The following is a 25,754-nucleotide window of genomic DNA, read 5'->3' as shown; positions in this document are numbered from 1 at the left end:
CACCCATTTATTGCACAACACGATCTCATTCTCCGGTGCCGATTTACATGCGGAAATTTTCTCCTCAATTTTTCGTTTAATTGGGGAAGAAACTCTGCTACTTTTGTTGCATTCCTAAAATGGCAATTTACAAACCCTAGAGCGAGCTGTTTACGGATAGGCAAATTTCTGTTTAGCGCTCTTGAGATCTGTTTCCAAACCTCAGCTTTCCTTTATCACCTTGGATAAATCAGGAGAGATTTTTTTGCTGTGTGCTTTTATTAACTTGGACGGCGTGTTTCCCCTCGGCTCCGCTGTCTGCAGGGTGGGAATGGGGAGGGCTGGTGCTCTGTCTACAGGGCAGGGCTGTGGTGGCAATCTGCTCGTGCAGCACCTCGCACCAGGATGCCTGCTGTCAGTCTGGGGCTGGAGGGCAGTGGTACAAATGCAATGAACGGGAGTTGCAAGCATGGTAGGTGGGAGCTTGTTAGCTACCAGGCATAGGTGATAATAGATGAGATAAAGCATACATGCCTGTACTGCTGTAAGAGAAGAGGGAGCAGCCCACGCTGCTGTGGCAATTTGCAGCTAAGTACAACAAAACCCCAGCAGACGTCCCAGGGAATTAGGTGCTGCTCAGAGAGCAGTGTGGGGAGCTGCTTATTTGCTGATGTTCAAGTGTGGAAGCAGCTGCAAGGACCCATCAACCCGTGATTGCCCTGGAAAAAATCCCATCTTCCTGGCTTACCGAGATCAGGGCTGGAAAAAAATCAATTGGGAGCTGAGATTGGATGGAGTAATGCAATATATATGGCTCTGCTGCTTGAGGGGAAGGAGGGGATGGAGAGCAGTGCTACACATGTCCTGCGGGTCCCCAAGATGAGCTCCAATTGAGTTGGATTCGCTTGCCCTCACTCCCTACAGCCAAGGCTGCCTGCACATTCTCAACCCATGGAATGTAACTCCATGTGCAAAGGAGTGAGCCTGGAAGCCCAGACCCATTGGTCCCACTGCTGCTAGCAGCAATGCAGAGCACAGCAACAGGAGATGGGACCATGGAGGGGAGGAAAGAACAGGTCCTGCCACCCTAGGAAGGCTCCTCCGAGAGAATTGGGAACCAAGCTGCTAAGAGCAACTACAGGGATGCTCAGTGCTGCCACACGAGTGCAAGGACGGCATGGAGAGAGCCAGGAGGGAAGTCCCAAGGGCCACATATTGACCCTATAAGTGACAGCCAAAGCGAAGCACTCCGCCAGCCCCACCTCCCGACCAGATGGCATCTGACTGAGCTGCAGCAATGCCCTGACAGCAGGGAAAGCACCCACGGGGGCTGCAGCAGAACCACCGTCCCCCTCCACCTCCAGGAGGATTTACGGGGCTGTCCTGGTGACACACCGTCTCAGTAACTGCAGAATGGCAGTTGTAAAAAATCCCATTTGCCGGCGTATTAGAATCCTATTAGCGCTCTCGGTGGAGAAATAACGCAGGCCCTCCTGGCGGGATTAAAGGGATGAGGACTCAGCCTCTGTAGTTTTATGGCCCTCTCCCCCATTTGCTGATCAAACTGACAGATATAAAGCTGCAGGCGAGAAGTGTCCTTGGCCCATAAGCCCTACAACCAAAAAAAACCTCTGAAGGCAACGCTAGTCTTGGAAGGCAGACATCAGCAAAAGAGACCACTTCTCATCCAGCCTGGTGGTTCGGCCCAAATTTTGGGGGAGAAGACCCATGGGCAGTGCAGGACCACGGTGAGATGGCAGGAGGGACAACAGGACAAGCCCTGGCGCTGCCTCCCATGCCCGCCATCACTTCTCCAACATGATTTTCCTCCTTTTTGTGGCCTCGGGCGCACAGATACCCACCCAAAGCAAAGCACAAAGGTTTCATCTCCCCGTGACATGAACAGGAGCCGACGCAGCACACAGCGCGTGCATCCTGGGGCCTGGAGGGACATATCCAGCCCTGTGCCCCCGCAGTGCAGAGAAGGCAGCACGGGGTGGGCATGAGCAGCTCGGCCTCTCCAGGGCTCTGAGCATGGTCTGGCTGGGGAGAATAAATAAATAATCGTGGACTGCTTGCTCAGCACGGCTGTAAATAGTTCATGAGTTCTAGCAGATTTATTCCTCTCTTCTCGCCTTAACGAGCCCACAGCAGCCATGAGGAGATGGGCAGGTTCCCAGCTCACAGCTGCCAGCCCGCGTTTTTGGGGAGGAATGGGAATGTCATGCAGAAAGCAGCACAGACCCACGGCACCGGCAATCCTGGCTCCTCCAGCAGATCCTGCCCACCACCAGCTGGGATCAACCCAGTCTGTGAAGCAGAAAATCCATCAGCCAACGAGCAAATACTTCTCCTGACCCTTAAGGATTTGCTACGAGGTCCTTAATGCTGCTCCCATCTGCTGCCTGCCTTCATCCTGCAACGGTTGTGTCGACCAGCCATTAGGACAACCCTTCTCAGGAGGTTTACAGCGGGGTCTTTCACAGGGTCAGGGGCTCCCAGCACCTCCCCAGCACACATGGGTCCATCCATGTCAGATTTGCAGCGCAGTGAAGGAACGGGAGGCATTAAGAGCTTTGCTCCTCATCCTGCAAGTGCCACCCAAGAGACAAACATTTGTGGCCGACGACTGCGGAACAAGTCAAGTTTCCATCCAAGCTTTCGTTCTGAGATCCGTTCTTTATTTCCAAAGCAAACTCAGTCAGACAGGGTTGTTGCAGGAGAATTTCTCCCATGCCGCCTCTCCCTGAAAGCCATCTAACAAAAGGGCCAGCAAAGCGTGTGAGCTCCACCAGGCATCCACCCCTGCTCGCAGCACAGCCAGCACTGTAAAGGCTTTATCAATCCCCGGAGCCATCCAGCCTCCCCTGCCAGGTCTCTTTATTATGTGCCTTGACATTTCAAAGGGTTATATTTCCGCCTGTGAGAACCATCAGTCCAGCAGCACACAGTAATATATGGAGTAATAGAGTCTCAGCACAGCAGGTTTAATCTCATATAGCTGAAGCCCCTGGTGTCCTAGCTGAAGTAAGTTTGTCATTAGGAATTCCTTTCTCCCGACTGCAAGCTTGTTTTTGTTTGGGGTTATTATTTTTCCCCTAAAGAGAAGAGAAACACTCAAGATTGATTTATGACTTTCCCATTTCCTCCGATGCGATGCAAACTGGTGAGCTCCAGGCAGCAGGAGAGGAGCAGAGATCCCAGTGCTGCTTCCAGCCCTGCAGTGCTGTGCCCTGCACTGGGGACAGCCTGGGGACCCCAACTGGAGCCAGCACATCTCCAGCCCCGAGCCAGGACAGAGCCCTTGGTGCAGAGGACTCGGTGCCTTTACCAGAGCAGATTTACCAGCAGTGCTCAAGAGCTGCGGAAGATTAATGATCAGCCTTGGTGCATCCACTAATTCAATGAGAGGGCTGGCTTTGAAGGGGCAAGGCAGGGGAAAGGAATATCATCACAATATTTTTCACTATGCCAGCTTGGATTTGGGTGGATGAGGCAGCAACCAGGGCAGCAAAGACTGGAAAATCAGAGGTTCCTCTCTGTGCTTTTAGGGCTTTTACCCTAAGGTAAGGGGCTCTGTGCCCACAGTCCCTGTTATTCCACACTGCAGTGCCTCCAATTCACCTCCCAGCCTCACTGCAGCACTCATTCCATTTCCTCAGGTACATCCCAATCAGCTGGGAAAGGTGAGTTTTGGAGGTCAGGCTGATTAAGCATCACTCGGGAGCAAGGCCACATGCACTGCTGGAGATGGGCTCCTGTCCACACTCCCATCCATCCCAGTACTTCAGAAGAACCACCATGAATTGAAGCTTAACATACGACCACAGCCTGCTGCTCACAGCCTCCAACCCTCCCATGCTCCTGGGACACACAAGCAGCAGTCGAGGCCCTATCTCACAGCCCCAGAGCACAGGAAAACCCGATTAAAGCCCAACACACCACCCCCAAACGGAAGCACTGCTGAATGAGAAGGCTGAGGACACTTGCCCACACCTGGGGCCTCAGCAGCGGGCTTTGCTCTGCTGCAGCAGCTCTCCTTGCTGCGTTTGATTGCTTCTCTCCCCTCGGGCATGGTCATTCTTGGGATCAGAGCTTCGTGGAAGGAAGAGATAAAAAGGTGCCAGGAACGATGCCAAATCTCCATCCGCTGAGGGCCAGCTGACGTTCTCCAGCTGCAATCTGGCTCTGCCCAGCAGTGATGCTCTGGCAGATGCCAGGTGCAGGACCAGAGGAGACGGACGCAGTGAGAAGCTTCGCTCAGATATCTTGGCTGTGACAACCAAGAGCTCAGCTGGCTCCTTGACATCTTCAGATTTCCAATTGGGAAACTAATTGCAGAAGCTGAGAGGGGTGGGCTGAGGAGCCCCGACAGGCCAGGAAGAACCTGCATGAGGACACATTGGCAAACACACCGGGTGCCTGCCGTAACCCTGGCCAGGTCCTCACGTGCACGGCATGAGAAGGCTGAAGTTTCTCCCTCACTTTTGTCAGGTTGGATTTACTGCAGCTGGAGAACATTTCAGGGGAGATTTGTCATTGTTTGTGGCGGTTTGGAAAGCTCCTAAATATGCTCCGTGCAATCGCGAATGTAAATTGAATAGAAGGAAAAGCAATTTGTGAGGCATTAAAATCCCTCTGCAGGTTCCTTTGAGATGATCGATGTCTTAAACCGTGATGTTATCGAGACGTAACTGAGTTGGGCAATGCAATCCAATCCCCCAGGCCGTTGCCTTTGCAGGTAATGTAGGCCACGTCTGCTCCTGACCTCAGCACTGGCACTGCTGTGGCTGCAAAGTGCTCTGTGCTGCTTTGGGTAGCTCTACTGCACCAAGCAGACCTGCATGCAACACCTGGCTGAGCTGCCAGCGCCTGCAGGACTGCTCTGCTCACACGTGCTGCCTTCCCACCGTGCGCATAACCAGCAAAAGCCTTTTGCTGTGATGCTGGTAACCCTTCAGAAGCACGTGGTGTGGCCCTGGCACAAGCTGCAGCAAAACAGAAGCAAACACTGCTGTCCCATCGCCAGGGGGGGTTTGGAAATTGAGTGCACTGAGCAAACAGCTGGCCTCTGTGCATCCTGATGCAAACCCCATGTTGAGATGCAAGAACTACTGACCAACAGCTGTATCCAGCAAAGCCCACCATGAAAACGCCTGTATCTATTGCAGAAAAGATTACAGCAGCATAAGGGACGGCAAAAAAAAAATCATCATCTGGTTCCTGCAGCCCTGGAACCTGCATCTCCCAGCAGAGCAGAGCTGCACGCACACCAACACAGTGCATGCACATTAGGAGCAGAGCAGCTTGCTGCAGCACCATCCACATATGTCCACCTGCAAGGCACGGGGAAGAGCAAGGAGCCATGTGTCGTTCCATGCACCATAGAAGGAGCTGTGATACAAGGAACAGGACAGGGCACACAAAGATGAACCAAGCAAAGGCATCGTTCCCATCACTGCTCCTGCAGCACAGCTCTGCTGCAGACAGACAGGTGATGGTTTCTCTGCAAGAAAAGTTCCTTCCTAATCCCATTAGCTAAAGCTGGGCCTGTGCCCTGCAGCAGGCAGGTTGGTAGCTAACTGAAGCCTTTGCTTATTGAAACAAACTCACTGCTGGTGCAGCGGAGACTGTGGTGCATGTAAAGCAGGAGCCCTTCTGGAGTCACAGAGCAAGGGAAAGGGAGGAAGGAGCGAGGCAGCAAGATGGGACAAGGGAGGAGAGAGAAAGGGTTAAGCTTGCTGCTTCCCTCCCAGCCCCACGCGAGTATCTCTCAATCAGTGTGATTGCAATCAGCAGGAAGGTGCCGTTTGCATTAAACAGAGCAGACGGAGGAAAAAAGAAAAAAAACAGACTGTGCAATCTGCAAGATTTATGTAAAAAAACGGCAAACAACAATAAAAGAACTGTCAGTTTTTGCTCTTCTTCCCCTTGTTACTTTCTCCAGTCGGGCATAAGGATGGAGCATAGAGCCTGGCTCTGCAGCTTGCCCCAGCCCCACTGCCCTGCCCGAGCCTTCCCTGTGCCAAGCCCCGCAATCAGCCTCCTTTACTACTCATTTTCCCTCATGTTTTTTAATTAAATTCTCCTCTTCCTTCAAACACCACTCAATGAACCATTCACGTTTCCTTCAAACACCCTTGAAAACGTTGAACTGAGGAGCACCGTGCAACAACACCCCTGAGCAGGTGCCCAAGGGGCAGCACCCATGGCATGCAGGCATTGGGGAGGAGCTGTGGGGTAAAATGGGGTACAACACAGACCATTGGGATTTATAGCACGTTGGAGGCAACCAAGCTGCAACTTCAAGGTAAGAACAGACCTGAAGATGGCACTCATGGGCCACCCTTCCCAGAGCAGAGCTCCTTGCTGACCCTCCTCACCAAGGGGTGATTGACAGCCTCCCAGACTCCCCCAGGTTACCATGGGGGATATAGGATGCCCCCTCCTCCCCAGCCCCCTGGAGCCACGTTCTGCTCATCCACGAGGCCCAACACGGGGAAGGAAGGATGAGAAACTCCAGGAGTGAGGACACGCTTTGCAGGGGAAATAAAAGGGAGCAGAAAGCTTGGCTTCCATCGCTTGGACATTTGCTGCTTTTCAGCTGCACTCAGCAGCATCCCCTGTCCGTATGCTGGCACACAGGGCTCCAGCAGCCCCAGTTACCCACCTGGAGCCCCCATGCCAAACTGGGGCTGATATATGGCTCTGCATCAAGACTCGATGGGAACAGGATAAAATCTGATGGGGTTTTGCTCAGTGTTCTGCTTTGAGGACAGCAGCACGTTTGAAGCAGCAGCTCAAAGGGAAGCACTTTGAAGCCCCCTGCGGCTTGGGACTGCATGAAAAAGCCCCCATGAGCTCAAGAACACCTTCATTGCCTTTGCAGAGCATCACAGCGAGCTCAGTCCTCAGCCTACAGAACTCCAGCACTAACCCCTAGCATTCCATGGGGCAGCCACAGCCTTTCCCAACCCCACCGTGCCCAATGCCCACATCCCCACACTTCTGGAACACCCCAAGGGCAGCGACCTCCCCTCCCTGGGCAGCTGTGCAGTGCAGCATCGCTCTTTCTAAGAAGAAATGCTTCTTAATACCCAGTGTGAGCTCACCCTGCCCCCCACCAGACCTGGCTGCCAGGGGCCCCATCCAGCCCAGCCCATACGTGCCCATAGAGGGGACAGTAAGCAGGGTAGTGTCTTACTGAGAGATCTACTTGCTGGCACAGTGCTGCTCCCATGCCCTATGCATTATTGATGCCTTTCGTTGCAGCCCCCTTTATCTGCCTTCCACGGGGCTCCGCAGGAAAACGAATCTTTGACTCAGCAATTTTGATCCCAGCTAAACGGAAGGCAAAGACACTCATATCTATCTACAAACTGGCCGAGGGGAGGTGGCAGGAGCTAACCCAGCCCCACGAGGCCGCGCACAGGAAGAGAAGGAGCTCACACATCAACCGACTTCAGCTCTTCCCCTTCTGCCGACCTCCGTCTGTCCTCAGGCTGCAACCAACCTCACACCGGCCTCAGGGAGTGCTTAGGAAGTGCCTGATGCACTCGAGGTGCTGCCATCAGTTAAATAAATCTGTGCCGTGCATCAAACAAACAAATAAATACACGGAGGCGGCTGAAAAGCTCTGCATTTTTTCCTATACGCACCTCGCGTGCACTTAAAGCCAATTTTTCAAGCAATAAAACACCGTTGAATTTTTCTCCATGAAAAATTCATTCTGTCTCACAACCGTATAGGAAGCAAAGAAACAAATAAATAAAGCCTTTCTTGGTGGAAAACACTGCCCAAACAGCCTCTGATGGAGCCTCTGCACTGCACAGTTTCCAACCACCCCACCAATGGGAACCAGCAGCACAGCCCAAATAAAGCAGCGATAATAAAATACTAATATTAATTTGGAGTGATGCACAGAGCTGCCCCCTCTCCCCACCCTGCTCACAGCTCATTATCGCTCCTCCCTCTCTTGCATCCAGGTTCTTTATAAATAGTTCTTTTAATCAGGGCTGCTCCCCGCTCTGGGAGGCGATGCACGGTGCCGGCACCGGCTGCAAATGGGTGCCCCAGATCTTTGTGGGGCTGCCTCGTATCAGCAGAGGGACACCAAGCCACATGGATTGACATGGCAGTAAGACGTAGCAGACCCTGTAGGTGGGGAAACCACCCCTCTTTCCTTGCCTTCCCGTCACCTTTTGGCAAAGCCCCATCTGGCAGATCATCTCCACAATAAGCAGATGGGAGGATGCGACCCCTGCGTCCCAGCATCCCATCTCAACCTGCTCCCAACAAAAGCCAAAACGCCAATCACGGGTTTCCCAGTCCCCAGTGTGAACACTGTCACTGCATAACCCAGGACATCCATCCATCCCAGTCACAGGATGAGTCTGCTGAGCGACACACAGTGCCCCAGGATTCCCCTTCTCAGACATCTGCAACCACGATGGAGGTGTCGGCATGTGGACACAGCATGGAAATTGGCTCCCACTTCAGACAACAAATGGGCCCTGTCATTATGGAGCAACGTGAAAAATGAAGCCCTGCTTGCTTCATGAGTGCAGGAAGGGCACAGAAGAAGGATGCAGGAAGCCCTTTGTATTGCCACTGCTTGCCAAAGGATGCAAGAGACCACTGTTGCATTGCCATTGCCCACTGAATCCCAGCTCCTGAGCAAAGCACAGTTATTTGCTCTAGCTGCCCGCTGTCTGTGCTTTGTGAAAAAGGATGCAAGCACAAAGTGCAACGTCTGCTCCTAATGTGAGGTCCTCAATTAAATGGGAATCGCACCCTTTTGCAGGTTCACACCTCTATGAACAGTGGCATCAGACACAAGCACACGCTGCACAGGGATGCTGTAGAAGTAACTGCTTAGAAGTGCTGGCAGGACTCGTGTCCCTCAGGTAATGTCCTTTAGCACCCTGTGGTCACCCTGTGCATGCACCCCCTGCACCTGACATCGCTCAGCTCGCTCCATGCCATCCCTGCCCCCTGGAATAGCGTTCAACAAAACGCCACTCTGCAAGGAACCGAACCAACCCCAAAACCTGTTCCTCAGCTCTTTTTTTTTTCTCCCATGGCCTCAGCACAGCCCTCCCTCCGGCTGTGAGACAGCCCTGCTCTACCAGCTGGTGGGGAGAGAGGTCGAGCAAGTGACAGCCGAACCCCTTCCAGCGCAGGCTGAGATCCATCGCCAGACACGTGGAGCAGGACGGGCAGTGTGGGAGACATTCCCTGCCCCAGAGCCTTTCCCAGCACAGACAGCAAATCCCCCACACCACGGCACAGAGGTGGGCTCACAGCCCCCGCCCAGAGACGCGTCCGTTATTGAAAGGCATCCAAATAATTGAAAAGGTAAATAAAAGCAAGACAGCAAAGGCGAATGCGGTTGGCAGTGCCTGCTGCTCATTAGGAAAGGGGGCACTTAACACTACACAGACAGCAAATTAGCCTTTAATCATCGCCTTCGTTTGCTGGGTTTTATCTGTGAGCTCTGTAAGCTCCAGCACCTCCCTGGCGCAGGCAGCCCTGGGGACTCCAGCTCGCCTCCTGTTTATTCCCCAGCTGCTTTGTTGTCTCAGATCAGCAGAATTAGGGAGCCGTGTCGGCAGAGATACTTCTGTGCAGCCAGCGAGAAGTTCACACAGAAAATTGATATTCGCCGCAAATTATTTTGGATGATTTACTGGAATGAATTAACTCGCAGCGACGCGGAGAAAATTCCAACGCGGCGGCCGCCTGCATCCCTCCCTGCAGCAGCACAGCATCACCCCCAGCAACGCCACGCTGCAACCCACACCTCAGCCCTTCCTGCGGGTTGGCACGGCCCGAGGAAGATGCTGGAGCACCGGGGGAACGTGGGCAGTGCCAAAACACGGCTCCAATTGCAGCTTTAACTTGGCTTTGTGAGGATGCTGGCTGCTGTCCACCCCAAACCGATGAGTGCAGAAGCTCTGTGAGGCCTCGCTGCTGCTGTCTGTGATATGGGTTGATCGCCGTGCTTGCTGCAGCTCGAGGGGCTTCCCTGTAGTGTGGATGGATGAGGCTGCTTGGGAAACCTTCAGATTTTGCTCTGTCGGCCCATCCCAGCACCCAACACCCCACAGGGAGAACTGCCACCAGCAGGGGAGGAAGAGGAGATGGTGCACTGCCAGCACACAGATTTGCTTGTGAATTCAATCATCGCATCTCAGTTTTGTACCATGGATAGTGTGGATACTGACAGGGGAGAGGCACCCTGCGTGCACAGCACTGGGGAAGTTCTGACAGAGGTGGGAACCAGAGTGCTGCTCACACTTCTGCTATCTCCATTTCCAGAGATGATAATGGCACCGACTGATCTTTTCCAGCCCTTTTGAAATCTCCAGATGAAAGACCTGAGGCTCAGCACAGGGAAAAAGGACCGTATCCCACTGGGACAGCTCTCCCTTGACGTGCACATCCTCACAGCAGTGAATCCCACAGCCCTGCACGGCCTCAGGTCGGGGTCCCACGCATGATGTGACGCCAGGCAGCTCAGCGCAGGGTTATGTCGAGTCAAGAGCACTTAGGGATCTCTAATTAGCACCTCTTAGTCCACGAGTGCCCCCAGCCAGCACTGCTCATGCTGCAACTCTGCTGACTTTGAGGGCTTATAGCAGGGATGAACTCAATCCGCCAATCCTGCATTTCCCTCCCACCACCACCTCAATCCTATACAGCATCAGCAGGGTTCATGGGTTCGCTCCTCCTGCAGATGGGGCTTCCCCAAAAGCCCACCCCAAAGCCATGATGCTGCGACCACGGGGTCCCACCACCCCCTTTTCCTGGCTGCAAGCTGCCCCGATGCCACATTGGGATTGCTCATAACCCTCTGCTTGCTCCCTGAGTGGCTTTCAGCATCCTCAGGGACTCACAGCATTACACACCAAGCCCTGCAAAGCCTAGAACAATAAAGGACAAAGTGCTATGCATGGGGACCGCCGGTGCCACCAGCTGCAATCCCCTCCCCACAGTAACCAACCCCATTCCCTGTGGTCTTCTCTGCTCCCATGCAGCCCGGACACAAAACACTGCAAACTCTTTGAAATAAGCATGGAAATTGGTTTCTAGGCTCCAGCAGTTCCTAAATAATGGATGGTTAAGATAATAAAAAGAAAAAAGAAAGCGGTGCACAAAGTGGATTCAAAAAATAAAAAGGCAGAGCTTGTTTTCAATGCAAACCTCCAAGAAAACCTGAAACGGGAACAGGGTGAGATGTTTGGGAGGAGCAGGAGCAGCAGCCGTTTAACCCCCAAGCTCCTCTTCCCATTCCATTCCGCCTCAATGCAGATGCAATATATTCTGTCAGGGCAAAATTTGGGCTGAAGAACGCACCGGCCGTCGGGAGACTTCTGGATGGAAGCGGAGGATGAGCGAACAACAGCAGGCTGGAGGTAAAAGGAAGCAGCAAAGGGGGAAGGCACCGTGCTGGGCTCTCTCCCCCAGCACTGCCATGTGTACCTGTGTGCATCGCTCTGACCGCATCCCTGTGGGGGTTGGACTCGATGATCTCTGCAGGTCCCTTCCAACCCCTACAATTGTGTGATTCTGTGATCCCCATGCGGCGTAATTCACTCAACGGCGCCGTTTCACAGCGTCAGCAAAATGAAGAGATTCAATTACAGCCTTTGACTGGGCCTGCTTATTGTTATTTATCATACAATGCATCCAGGCTGCTGGGGAGAGAGACGTACAGGTGCTGCAGTGCTGCCTGTCTCACTGCTTAATTGAAACGCCGACACCTGGCACACGCGGCCCGGAGCCTGGCAGCGCTCACTGCACAGCATCCAGCCCAGGTGCCCCCAGCCCAGCAGCACGGCGCCCCATCAGAGCCCAAAGCAGGCTGCCCGCATCCCCTCCACGCTGCCCACCCCAGCCCTGCCTGCTCCTCGCCTTCCCCTGCTCCCCCTCGCAGCAACACACGGAGCCGAGCCGATGCGCTTCCTCGCTCTGCATCCACGTGGATCAGTCTGGCTTTGGATAAATCGCAGACTCACCCTCAGGGAGTGAAACCCCGTTCACATGAGTGACTGAGGAGCACAGAGCAGGCTGAGCACCCGGCCAGCACACCGACCGCCATCCGCGCACGGCCAGACGCGGGCTCCATGCAAATCTCCCTTCCTTGGCAGCTCCATCTCCTGATCATTGTGACAGCCCAAGTTTTGTCAGCCAGACGCATTTACAAAGGAAAAAAAAAGAAACAGAGCAAACTGAAACAAGTTGGGGATGCACCGGGGGAGGGGACAGGGAATGGAAGTGGGAGGAAAAGAAGGGTCCCCGGAGACGGCAGCAAATATGCAAACTTTCCCCATTTCCTCTGCCTACTCAGTGTTAACAACCAGACATCTTGTATATATTTGATAAATAAGCCTCTCCGTTTATTCAGAGGAGTGAATTTGTAGCTATTATGATTCAAATGGCGTGACAGGTTCCGGATTGTTGTATTATTTTTTTTTTTTGCTATTGAGTTTGAAAAAAAAAACGTGAAAATTGCAAAATTCAGAGCAGTTTTCTTTGGCTACGGCCCCTCACCATGCAGACGGGCAGACCCCACTCTATCTATATATAAAAGAAATACAAAAGCCAGCCCGAGCAACTCTTCCCTCGAGACGGGAGGATGAGGGGTGCAATAAATAATTTAGAAATTGCTCCCATCGCTTGATTCAGAGTGATGGATCTGGCATGTGTTACAACAAGGCACATGCTGTATTCATTACCCATCGAGCTACATTTTAATTTCTCCCTCATTAACCTTATCTGCGACTGGGGTTGTGCATCAAGTCAAATCCTTCGGATGTCAATCAATTCATTAGATGGTTGTTTGCTTTGTCATATGTGCTGTTATCGCTTATTAGCCTGCCACGCCGATCAATCAATCAAAGCCAGGGGCCGGAGATGCACTGCAGCAGTGCGGTGCTGCTCTGCCACACCAGGAGCGCAGCCCCACACAGCCCCACGTGGGGAAAAAGAACCGACAGCCAGCAAATATTCCCCACTTGGCCTCCTAAAGCTTTGTTTCAGGCTGCTGAAGCATGCGATAAGTGTGTAAAAGTACCAACACGGCTCGCTAAGTGCTGGCAGGGCTTCAGATCTAGCACAAAGGAGGCCCAGCAGCACTAGAAGTCACCCCCCCGCAAGCACACCTGATGCCTTTTCCACCTGGTAAGAGCTCTTTGAGCATCTCCTGGTGTTTCCAGCCCATAGGTGCACCCAAAGAAGGCTCTATGCCCACACTCCCAACCAACCCCACCTTTCAGCATCACCCATTCGAGCACCATTACTGTGTAATGATGGGACAGGGGCCAGATTGGGGCAAGCACCGTTGTGCCACGGAGGGTCCCAAAAGGAACTGGGAGCCCTTGTGCAGCTGCTCTGGTTGGAAATGCCGAGAGTGGCACTGCAGATGCATCCCTTTGGTGCTGCAGGTGCTGGAGAGCTGACCCCTCCATCCTGCAGCCACAAAGCACAGTGCAGTGCTCCTGCATGCAGCCGCGCTGCTCCAAATCCCACGCACATGGGCAAGCAGGTGCTGCTGGTAAGGCTGTGAGTTCAGAGGAATAGAGGGAATCCCAGTGTGAGCACTTCAGCTCTGCTCAGCGTTCCCCCAGCCTCATAAAGTGAAGCGAGGGTGTGCAGGCTTGGTGTTTGCTCAGGGTGTTCAGTGGAGAGGTGGGATATGACTCACTCGCAGCAGAGGTGCTTTGCTGGCTCACCACCCCCATAGGGAAAGCCTGAAGGTAACCAAGCATAAAAGGGGACAGAAGGACATTCTGGGCTGAAAACAGTGGCAACACAGAGCTGACATCCAGCAGTGGCAACCACAGCCAAAAAAAGGTCAATTACAGCCATTTTCTTCTGAGCATCAGTGCTCACATCTTGCAGCACTTGCCAGGACTCCCATGAGTGCTGAGCATCACCAGCTGACGCCACAAGCTCCAGGTGACACCAAGGGACCTCATCACCCTCTCCCTCATCAGCAAGGCGAGACAGATCTGAAATTTATTTGCCATCAAATCCTTATTTTCCACCAAATCCCTTAAAAACAACGACTGGCTCCATTTATCCTAACATTTCCTGAGGAACTCTCCCCTTTCCCCCCACCAGAACTGTTTGCAGGTAAGCGAAAGCTTCCTGAAGGCTCATCCCAACATCCCCATTTCCTTGGGGCTCATCAGCACACCTTAATTGCTATGGGCACAGCAACAGAGTTCCATACGTCTGCTGAGTCTGTCTGTCTGTCTGCTGGGGAGAGTGGAAACCCACAGCCGTGCAGCCCCAACCCCACAGACTGCAGGCTGGGGCTCTGCAAGCAATCTTCCCCCCCAGGACCCTCAGCTGTTTGCAGGGGGAGAGGTGGGGAGGGCAAGCAGTCAGCACTCATCTCCCAGCCTTCCTCTTGGCCAAGGCTGGCAATGGCGATGGGATTTGCCACAAGGCGAGGTGCTGGTGGCGCCGTGTGCCAATACTGAGTTTCTGGGGATGCTCAGAGCCGAGGGTGCATTGGGACAGAAATGGTCCCTGAGGTGGCGGTCGCCCAGGGACGGATCCGTCCGCGGTGGAAGTTGGCAGTGGTTAATTTGTCATCATGGAAACGGGCAGCCCAGGTCAGTGCTGGCGGAGGAGGAGCGCTGCTGCCTGTGCTCTGTTCATTTTTTTTCATTTCTTTTAAGGGGATTTCATTTAAAAAAGCTGCCTTGATAAGGAATTTACCGGGGCAAAACGAGATTACACCCAAGCTCACAGTAGCTAAAAGCAGCGGCGCTGCTGGGCACTCAGAGGCTGCTGTGTGCACTATCTCTCTATCATCACATATATCCTTCTATCTAATCTATCTAGCACCGTATATACCCTTTAGCTCCCCGGCTCTCACAATCCCTGCCCTCTATCCATCATCCCCCTATTCATCAACACACATCCAGCTCTATCTACCCAGCCATCACTATAAATATCCCATCCATCCATCTCTCCCAATCTATCTCTCATCAGAGACCCTCTCCCTTCCCACATATATACATGTACATGTAGATACGCACACACCTGTCCACCTGTCATCAGCAGCACTCTCCTCTTTGCTTCTTCCACCCTTCATCCCTCACTCACGTACCCTCCCACCCTCCAGCCCATCCATCACAATCTGCTCTGCCCCATTTACTACATGAGAGCACCCAACACTTTGCCATCTATCACCAATCCAGACCCTACTGAGCAGCAGGACCCCCATTCCCCCCACCCTGGTGCATCAGGAGGGGGGACTGCATGGGTTACACTGCTGGGAGCAGCACTCTCACCTAGCTGAAGAAAAGATTTAACACAAAATCCAATCCACAACCCAGCAGTACGAGCACCCCGTGCCACCCTGGATCCTGCCAAGTTCTCTGCAGTGCTCTGCAGCAGCAGCATGCAATGGCAGGAGGGCATTTTGGCGGTGCACAGAGCAGATGGGTGGCAGAGCAGTGAGCACGAGCCTCTCAAACCCAATACTCCCTCTCCAAACCCACTCCTGAGCCCCCTTTGTGCTGCAGCCTCCCCACGTGTCCCCAGGGCAGCTCCGTGACGGGGCTTTTGGACCCGGGGGGGCACAGAGCAGCACCGCACGATCTGCCAGAGAGGAGAAATGCACAGGCAGTGCTTAAAAACTGAAAGCTGTTACTTTAATTACGGCCTTTCTGCTTTATCACCAATAGCATTTCTCACACATTCATCAGCAAACCTGGTAATAAATCAATCGCTGGTAGCCAGGAGCTGCAGTCTGGCTCCTTCCCCTTCTCTTCCCCGCTCCCTCCGAGCTCTCGCCCCATTAGTATGCAGTCCAGCACTGCTGCTCTGTGCATTTCTCATCGGCTTTGGGCTGGAGCTGCCAGCAAGCCGCTGCCCCCGGCATGGATTGCACACAGGCAGCTCAGACTGCAGGATGGTGGATGTGCCAGCACCTGGTGGGGCATGGTGAGGGACTGGGGGGGCTTGGGGACACGGGAATAGGGCAGATAGGTGGGCACAGAGCTGTGCCCTAAAATCCTGGTGGTGAGCTGCATGGGCAGAGGGGTGACTCCCACAGTGGCACAAAATATTTTCCATGCACTAACACTGGTGACCCACGCACCTTCTGGCACCCACTGCTGAGCCCAGATGCAGATCTTAAGGCCAAGGGAGAAGCAGATAAAGGAGTTTTCGTGACTCTTTGCTGCATGCTTCAATTTTTTTTCTTAGTGAAGTGCTTCCGAGCTTCACTCTCCAGCAGCACAGCCCGGCCCCTCACTGCATGCCTTCACCCAGCACCACCCAGATGTGCACAGCAGCTGCCCAGGTGTGCATGGCACATCACCGGGCTGCACTGACATCCGGGCAGCACTGCAGGGGGAGCAGCCACTTCACCTCCTGGTCCTCTGCTCCACATCAGCCCTGCTCAGTGGTGACCCCCCATCGCTAGACAGGCCCCTTCCAATTCCTGGCGGAGTGAGTGTGTAAATCAAATTGACCTTGAGCACTAATTGGCCCTCTAATTAGCACTCTCAACTGAGAAGCAAAGGACTGGGAGGAGAGCATCTTTTCAGAGGAGGTGGCAAAGCCTTGGCCTGGAGAAGAGGAGCAGCCACTTTCTGCTGTGCGCTCCCTCATGCACTGGAAGGACAATTACTGAAACTCCCTCCCTGAGGCTCTGGCCTGGAAGGATGGCACACAGATCTGGGCACAGCAGCCCAAGCCAAAGGGCACCACTGCATCCCAGGGGTCTTATGGGGCCACCTCAGCTCCAGCGTCTGCCCTGCCCAGGGCTCCATCCCGTCACACACCACCTCCCTCCATCACACCCCTCCATCTCTCACCCTCCCACACCCAGGCCCACGTTTCCCTCAGCTCATCCCCTCCTTTAGCCTTTCCTTAGGAGCTCTGGGCTTGACATTTCCATCCACCATTATTTACAGGAGGTCAGATCCGCTCGCAGGTGCTCTCCCCTCCTCGCTGGCTCTGTGGGCCAACAGCTCACTGCAGACGTCATTAATTCTGCAAATCCCCAAATCCCACCCTCCTGTCACCCCTGTCCCAGGGATCATGCAGACACCACGTGCTCAAGCTGACAGCGACCAGAACCGTTTGCTGCCAGCAAGCCCAGGGAACCCCATGTGGGTCCAGCAGTGCAGAGACCCCAACGTGGGGCTGGCCTGGCTCCAACCACTGCAGGGTGAAGCAGAAGAGCAGCACTGAGGTGGGCACTTCAAAACACAAACCCAAACCTTTACACATTTTCCTTCCCTGAAAATAACAACTCCATACTGAGTGACTGCAGCTCACAGCTCTGCTCCCCACGCGCTCACCAGCTGCCGCCTCCCTCACCTCGTTGCTTCCCTGACCATAACTGCTCCTTAATTATTTAATGCCTGCAAAATACCTTGAGACTCGCATTGGAAGGGAGATGAACTGCGCGACCTAAAATCGGTCTTTTCCATCTCAAACTCCTCGCATTTTATCCTGGGATGAAAGGAGCTCTATTAGGCAAAGCATCAGTATTATTAGATTTCCTTGGAGTCCTAACAAACGGATATTAGATTATTACTGCAGATGCATTTCTAAGGCACTCATCACCAGAGTATCTGGGCATCAATTACACAGATTTAGAGATAAAAACGCTTCCCCCAAGAGAAAAAGAGTACAAAACCCCTTCTTCTCTTTGCCTCCTTTTCCCATTTCTTCCAAAATACGTTCGCTTCCCTCCCACTGCCTTCTGCAGAGCTTGAGCTGCTTACAAGGAGAACTCTCTGGTTGATGGGCAACCCTCAATCTTTGAAACATCTGAAGCTGTAAAAGCTTTTTGTAAAGACTGGCAGGAGTCAGCTAAAGAGATTTCAATGTGCAAATGGATATAAAAAAGATGCAAGAAGAGGAACGAAGCGTCAGATTCATTGTTCTAAGGACACAGGGTTTGCCATTAAATGAGATGACCTGGTGGCCTGGCTGCAGCACCTACAGGTCAGGCTGCAGGAGGAGGGGTGAGGCTGGAGGAGAGGATTGGAAAAGCTGCCAAGTTTGGCTGATAACATCTCTGATAATTCTCTGCATTATTGTTGCCGTTATGCCGACCCGCAGGAATTGTGCTGGATGCTGAACACACAGATCCATGGCGAGGAGTGCTTAAAGGCTGAAAAGATCAAAGCTGGAGAGAGAAAATAAAGGAGCAGGAGCTGGCTGGGATCCTGCAGCACTGGGACTCTCCTCACCTCCAGGTCCCAACCGGAACAGAGCCGGTCTGAGATGGTGCATCATCCCATTGCTCACCTTGACCTTCCCTGCCCTTCTAGAGTGCCTCACAAAGGCCAAACCACACTGAACAGACCCTCCACTTCAGCAGCTGATCCTTGAGATGCAGTCTGGCCCCACTTCATTGCAAAGCACCAATAGATGCCTGCAGCTGGCAGCGCCCCCTCCAGCCCACCACCATTTCACTGCCACGCACATGAGATGCTTCCAGCCTCTCCCACTCACACAGCAACCTGCCCTGAGGGGTGAAACCCAAAACACATCTCATTCTGCCCTATAGGGAAAACCCATACGGCTGCTGGCCACACAGTAGAGATGCAGGTGAGCTAGGCTCAGCCTGGGACACATAGCAGGACCCTACAAACAAAGGGATTTGGCGCCATCAGAAGAGCACAGCCAGCGAAAAGATCCAGGGATCCAAGGACAAGAGCATCATGCCTGCCCTCATGCTGCAGTGGGGAGAGGGGTCGGGTTGGGAATTAGCAAGAAATTCCCTGAAAGAGCAGTGCTGCACTGCACAGCTACCAGGGGTGGGGGGTCATCATCCCTGGGGGTGTCCCAGAGCTGTGGGAATGTGGCACTGGGGGACGTGGGCAATGGGCACGGTGGGGTGGGGTTGGTGATCTCAAGAGGTCTTTTCCAACCTGAATGACTCTACGCTGGTTCCAGCTGAGCAGAGATGACAGCTTGCTTCTGTAGGACAACCCAAGAGTGAGCGGGGACTCCAAGAGCACCCCAAGCTCCAGTGCCGGAGAGCAGAACACAAGACACCTCTGCTGGAAGCCTTTATGAGTTACAGGTTCTCTCTTAGTTCTCCCTCCCTGCCAGCCCCAGGCACAAGCCATCACAGCAACTCCATCACCACCTCTGGTCTCTGTGATAACAAGCAAAAGATATTCCGACATCTCGCTTGCCTGGCATCGATTTACAATTAAGAAAGTTCTCCAAAGATCCAAAGTCCCACCCATTCCCGCTCTCCTCTAACCCCGCTCCACGCACAAACAGCTCTCCATGGTTCACAAGCAGCCTCAGAAATCAATGCTCGCTGAAACACAGTTAGTTCCTCTGGTTTATTTATTATTTTCCCAGCTTGAACTCAACCCTCAACACACACAGAGAGAGAGCAGGGGAGGAATCACCCAGCGCTTTGCAGGCACGCACGCAGTGCTCGGAGTGTCCCGCAGCAGCAAGCCTCTCTTTTCCATGGCTGCAGCCAGGGATCGCTTTGCAAAGTTAATTGCAAAGCCGGCAGCAGAAGGCGAGCCCTGCAAAGCCAATTCCCACCAGGAGGAGCTGATGGGATTTCTGTGCAGAAGGGGCAGAGCGGGGCAGGGGTGATGGAGCAGAGCGCAGCCGAGACAATCGCTCCCTAACGTGTGGATAAAGAGCTCGCGCCGACATCTGCTGAGAAATACCTTCCCGTTCCACACCAAGAATTACAATCTAATAATATCCCATCTGCACCCCCCCTTCCTTCCCCCTCCCCCACCCAATTACCGAGCCTGACATTATCCGTCATCTTCCCTTTGTGTCGGCGAGAATCCAAACGCAGACGCCGGGAAATTAATAATAATTGTTGTGTCAAAAAGCGGGATGTAATCAGGATGCGGCGTGGAAGCTAATACAAACACAAACAAATGGTATTTATCCTCCCGAAAGATCCCTCCCCTCCTTTCCCCCTAAGGGCCACTGATGATAATGCTCATGGAAGAGATGAATCAGTGCTAATATAGGGATTAGGAATGGATCCCAAACCCCAGCCCGGGCTGCAATCAAAAGGAGCGCTCTTAATTGAAATTAGAGCTGGGATTTCTGTGCCTCCGCAGAGATGGGTTAAGCCCATCGGGGCTAAACAGAAGGGAAAATAAAAATAGCATCTTTATTCGGGAACGGGGAAGAAGGTGGGCAGCCATAACGCTGCTCAGCAGCTCCAGCACACCTGGCTCCCAGCCCCAGCCCAGCCAACCTTCTTCATTTTCAGATCCAACTGCTGCTCCATGCCTCACACCAACAGTGGGCACAAAACCCGTTGGCCCTCACCAACGCTCCCAGTCCCAGCACAGACTTTCAGTGCTGTCCTCTGCGGCAGCACTCAGAACAACAGCAAAGTCCTTCAGAACAGCAAACAGCAACACGGCTTTTCAGCCCTACGCACGGCCCTGGGATAATGCTGTGGGTTTTACAAGGCTCCGTGCATCCTGGCCAGGCTCTGACGCATCCCCTCACGATGCAGAAGGCTTTGCAGTCGCTGTGACAACTGAGGTTTTTGGGTGAGCTGATTACATAGAGGGCAGGGATTTGAAGACTGCCCATAAAACTCCTGAGGAGCTTCCGTTTGCACACTCAGTTACTGGCACAGCAGCTGTCCCCTGGAGGGGGATGTGGCTCTGAGGGATGTGGACAGCGGGCACAACGCGATGGGTTGGGGATCTCAGAGGTCTTTTTCAACCTGAATAGTTGCATGATTCCAGTATGGGGCGAGGACAACTTCAGATTTCAAGACTGAACCTCCAGAGAAACTCCTGGCAGTGCTGCACTGAGTACCTCTACCTACTGCGTGTGCTCAGCTCAGTCCAGAGCTGATCTGACGCTGAACACGGGCAACATCCAGAAACGTGCTGCTTTCACAGCCAGATCACAGGATCGTGTGAGGTGGAAGGGACCTTAAAGGCCTCTGCAATGCACAGGGACACCCACAGCTCCATCAGGTGCTCAGAGCCCATCCAGCCTGACCCTGCCTGTCTGCACCCAGCACCTCTCTGGGCACCCGGTGCCTCACTACCCTTCATCCTTAAAAACTTTTTTCTTATCTACATCTCCCCCCTTTTAGCCTGAAACCATTTTCCCTCATCCTATCCCAGCAGACCAGACTGAAGAGCCCATTCCCTCTTCCTTACAGCCCCTTCAGGCACCAACAGGTACAAATGGATGTGCTGAGAGCCGGTCTGCAGCAGGACAGAGATGAGACACGCGCAGCTCTCCACCGACGGCCAAGTTGCTCAGCAGCGCAGGGATTCACTGAAGTCAATTCCTGTCCCCCAAAACGTGGCTACGTGCCCCAGCACCAAGATCTGCCCATCCTCCAGGAGCAGAGGGCGATGCCTGCAGATGCCACGTGGCAGCACGCAGAGCTGGAGGAGGCTGTGGCTGCCGGATCATGGATTGTTGCGAGCATGAAAATTCATTCATATGAATTTGGAATATAATACCTGACACAAGATGTATCGCTGCTGCCACGCTGCAATCCCAGATAAGGACACAGCAGTAACAGATGGAGGAACAAGGCACTTACCTTGTTAGCTGATGGATTTATCTCTCCTTCCCCCACCCTTCCCTACATATTCCATAGTGTGCAGAGAGCCACGTTCCCCAACAGAGCAGCATATGGAGCACGAATTGATTTCTTCCTAACACCCCCTCCACACTTTAATTCAATAAGAGCTGGAGTGGCGGATAAACAGCTTGTTGTGCTAGGAAAATTTCAAAACAGTCAAGAAAATGTCAAACTGTCTTTTTTATGAGTGCCTTTCGCCCCCTTCCCCCCCCTCCCCTTTCTTTTTCCTCCTCCCATCCGCGGGCACCCGGCGCGTGTTGGCACCACGGCGCAGGGCTGCAGTGAGCATCTCCTCCATATCAGGGATGCAGGCACAGGGCATCATCCTCCAGGCCAGTCCACGGCAGAAGGCGGCCCCGGTGCCATCCTTGGATGGGAGCTGGGAACAGAGCTGCTCTGGGTAAAAGATTAGGCAGATGGTTTCATCTGGCAGCTCCCTTAATCTCATTATTGGAGCGAGTGGAAGTTTTTAAAGTGATCTCTCTTTCCTCCTCTACCCACACCCCATTCAAAATGGCTTTTTTTCCTCCCCAGAAAAAAGACACGTTTCCACGGGGGGCTCTTTGTTAGGCACGAATAGGAACTTTACAATTTTTCTCCTCGTTTTTGGTGCATTCTCCCTCTCGGTGCCTTATTTTTAGCACTGAAAAGGAGGAATTATTAGAAAGGAAGAGAAAAAGAAAGGCAATTAGGCATTTTCTGGGTCTTGCTTAAAAATACGGAGCACTTGGCCATGCCATGCATGAGCTTCTGACCACCACAAACTCTGCAATGCTGTCAGTAACCTGAACAGAAGAGGCACCAGATGAGGCACAGGAGTAAACTGGGATGTGCACACCCGACCCCAAAGCAGGGCCCATGTGCCACCCCATGGCCCCTCTCACCCCCACTGCCCACACCCTTCTACCCTGCAAAGGTTTGCAGAAGGCTGCTAAGGATGAACTAAACTCGGTGCTCTGCAGCACAGAGCTGCCTCCCCATTGCCACCTGCAGAACGGCACCAGCAGAGCCCTTCCTGCAACAACACGACCCCTGGGGCTGCAAATCCCTGCAGGGAAAGGAGATGTTATTAATGCACTGCAGCAGCACACGGGCACACAGCAGCCTGGGGCTGGCACTGGTTGCACCCCAACTGGCGTGGGTCTGGGTGAGACCAGACCCATAGAAATACATGCAAGGAAGGGGGGCTTCGTCCCACTGCTTCCCACCTCCCCACTGCTGTGCTGAAGACAAAATCCACCTCCCCACCCCCTTTGCAGCAGAGCAGTGCAGAAGGCTGCAGGATCCTGCAGGGAGACGGCGTGCTTAGCATGCAGGAGATGGAGCTGAGCTGAAGCCCTGTCTGTGCCACGGTGCACAGGGCCAGCGAGCAGCCAAACGCTGCCTGCAAGGAATGGGGCCACACCGAATTTGTAACCCCATCATTGCTCCCCCATCCCAATGCAGGGATGGGGACAGAAGGGACTGGCATAACCAAGAGGCTGCCTCCACAGCTGGGGCTGGGACAGAAGGATGCTCAGTGCATCACAATGCCTCCCCCAAAAAGGCATTGCAGATCCTCAGCCCCCACCCCATGAGTCTTTCAAACCTGCCCCTTTCCAGCCAGGCTCTCGCCATGCACCCAATTACAGCTCCGTGGCCAAGGATGAAAAGCCTCCCTCAAGAGCATCTTGTTTGCTTTTTTTTTTTTTTTTTTTTGCTTTTCTTTCCCCCCTTTCAAGGTTCCTTTTCCCTCCCTTCTCATGAGGTTAAAGAGCTAAAGACCAACTCAGAGACAGATAATAGAGTGACAGAGGCTCATAAAAAAGAAGCCGGAGCTTTGGAGAAAGCTGGCATACGGTGCATTAGGGATTTCTGTCGCAGCAGCTGGGAGTAACACTGACCCTCTGAACTCAATTTGCTCCACGGCTTCAAACGAAGGGAAGGCTGTGGACCAGCAGCATCCTCTCCCAGGGCTCTAGGGCTGCCCGCAGGCTCTGATGTGAGCTTTGGTGTGCGCCTCACCCTCCAGCCCCTGGGTCACAACCAGGGATGGAGGCAGGTACAAACTCATCAATTACCCCGAGTAGGAAAGCACCCATAATGATGGAGTTCAACTCCTTGTCCCTCCATCAGTGGGACACCACACCAAAAGGCAGCACAGCCAACAAAGCCTGAGCAATACCAGGTGTGAATCCACGTGCTTATCCACTGCAGTGTGGGAGCAACCCTTCTGAGCACTGCTTGCGTGCAACAGCCCCTTATCATCCATCGCCCTTACCCCAACGCTGCGAGACCAGAGCTGTGAGCTCTGCCCCCATCCCACTATCCCTGCAGCCCCTGTGCTTGCAGACAGCTGCACAAACCCAGCACATTCCCTCCATTGTCACTTTTTGCTCCTTTTAAACGAGCCAAGATTCTTCCCACTACGCATTAGCGCCCGACGTAATGGTGCAAAGCATTTTTCATTTATCATCATAATGCCAGTCAAATGAACCCCCTAATAACGTAAATGCAAGAGGAAAGCTATTAGAGTTTATTTGTGCAGTGGCTTTGAACTCGTCCCCACTGCTCTATCCACGTAACTGGAGGGGATGGATGGAGCTTGCATCTTTAGGTCCTTTCATCAAAAGCTATTCTCAGCTAGCCAGTCTTTCCTTACAACCCTGCACAAGTGCCTGTATTTGCTGAATTATCAAAATAAATACCTAAATACCTGAAATAATGCAGATCTCTTTACAGACACGAGCTGCAGCTGAGATCTGCTGTGCTGAGCCATCCCTTCCTGTCATCCTCACCAGCCAGCCCCACTCCTCAGCATCCCCAGCATCTTTGGGTCATGGCTTAGCAGGCATAGTGGTGAATAGTTGACAGTTGAGCTAGTTGATCTTAGTGGCCTTTTCCAACCTTAATGACTGCACGATATTCCAAGCTCAACTTGTCACAGCAGCTCCCATCCCCATCCTGGAGAGCCAACGCAAGGCGTTTCATTTTATATACAAGAATTCCCTCATTAAGCCTAAATTAAATGCATATTTCAGAACCTACAAGCGAGAGCAAACAGTTCAGTCTTATGCTTTATTAAACAAAACAAAACAAAACATCTTTGTGTGGAAAGAGTTCCTGCGCCAAATCACCACCCTGCTGCCGGGCCGAGCTGCTCCCAGCCGTGCAGATCCAGCGTGTCAGGATGTGCAGTGCTGGCAGAGAGGAGCTGCACTGCAGAGGGAAACAGAACAGCGCCCGCCTGACAAATTAGTTTACTCGTTAAGTTAAGAAGCCTATTTTGCTCAGCTTCCACAGAGCAACACGCTTAGCAGCCAGCAAACTTCCAGGCAAGGGATGTGCCCAGCTCCGGCTCTTTGTGCAAAAGCAAGCTGGATGCCATGCTGTCACCACGCTGCCCAGACAGCACGGCAATGGGACAGTAACAAACCCCATTCAGAGCCTGGATAGAAGGGAGGAGGGGAGATACTTCTGCAGGACTGCGTGTGTGCTGCAAGCTGAGGAGCCATCACTGTTGGGGCATAAGAGCATCTCCATGTCAAAGCCAGTGAGCAGCCCAACATGCCACCAGTCAGCTCTTGCAGCCTTATGAAGCAATTAAAACAGCCATAAATAAAATACAAAACTATTTTCAATGCCCTGTTCCTGGCTTCCAGCTTGCAGCTGGTGGGATCCGGGACACAGAAGTGTGGCAGGAGGGGAGAAGGGCAGGAGGCAAAACTTGGGCAGCAGGAGCAAGGCATGAGCTGAGAGCAGGAGGAGGGCCCAGGGAGGAGACAGAGATTAATGATTGTTTCCCAAATATGATAATTTCTGGACATCAACACATGAAATTTAATATCCTCATGGGCAACTGGGAAGCATCACATCTCTCTGAGCCCATGCTGGTTTCCAGTACCCATGCACATGCACACAGGGGACGCACTGCACATCCAGCTGTCAGCTCGCACGCCAGTGACAGTCCCTGTGCGCCTGCTGGGGACAGAACAGCCTGTTTTGGGGACGTGTCTGTCACACCACGGCTGGGACGCTGCTGAGGACAGATGCCAGATTGCATCCCTCACATGCTGCTAATGGGGCGTGAGCATCGCAGGCTGAGCTGGGCAGAAGGTGGCTGGCAGGGGGTGCCCTGAAATCCCATATTTTATGCCCAGTGCAGCCATGGGTGGGGGCATTCTGCTAC

At 53.2% G+C, this 25,754-nt stretch overlaps 1 protein-coding gene across 7 annotated transcripts in view; it reads right to left on the bottom strand.

Annotated features, from left to right (window-relative positions):
- Positions 1-25,754, bottom strand: part of LOC125703580 (protein CEPU-1) — a 315,707-nt gene that overhangs the window by 201,776 nt on the left and 88,177 nt on the right. Inside the window, exon 1 of one of the 7 annotated variants that reach the window (XM_048968234.1) lies at positions 19,750-19,786. The exons of the other annotated variants lie outside the window; for them this stretch is intronic. Coding sequence (XP_048824191.1) covers positions 19,750-19,771 — 22 coding nt within the window. The 5' untranslated portion in view covers positions 19,772-19,786. Of the gene's footprint in view, positions 1-19,749; positions 19,787-25,754 lie in introns of those variants that run through there. 7 annotated transcript variants of the gene reach the window in all.

Source organism: Lagopus muta, chromosome 22, assembly GCF_023343835.1.
Source record: "Lagopus muta isolate bLagMut1 chromosome 22, bLagMut1 primary, whole genome shotgun sequence".
NCBI classification, from domain to species: Eukaryota; Metazoa; Chordata; class Aves; order Galliformes; family Phasianidae; genus Lagopus; species Lagopus muta.
This window is presented reverse-complemented; position numbering and strand designations above follow the sequence as displayed.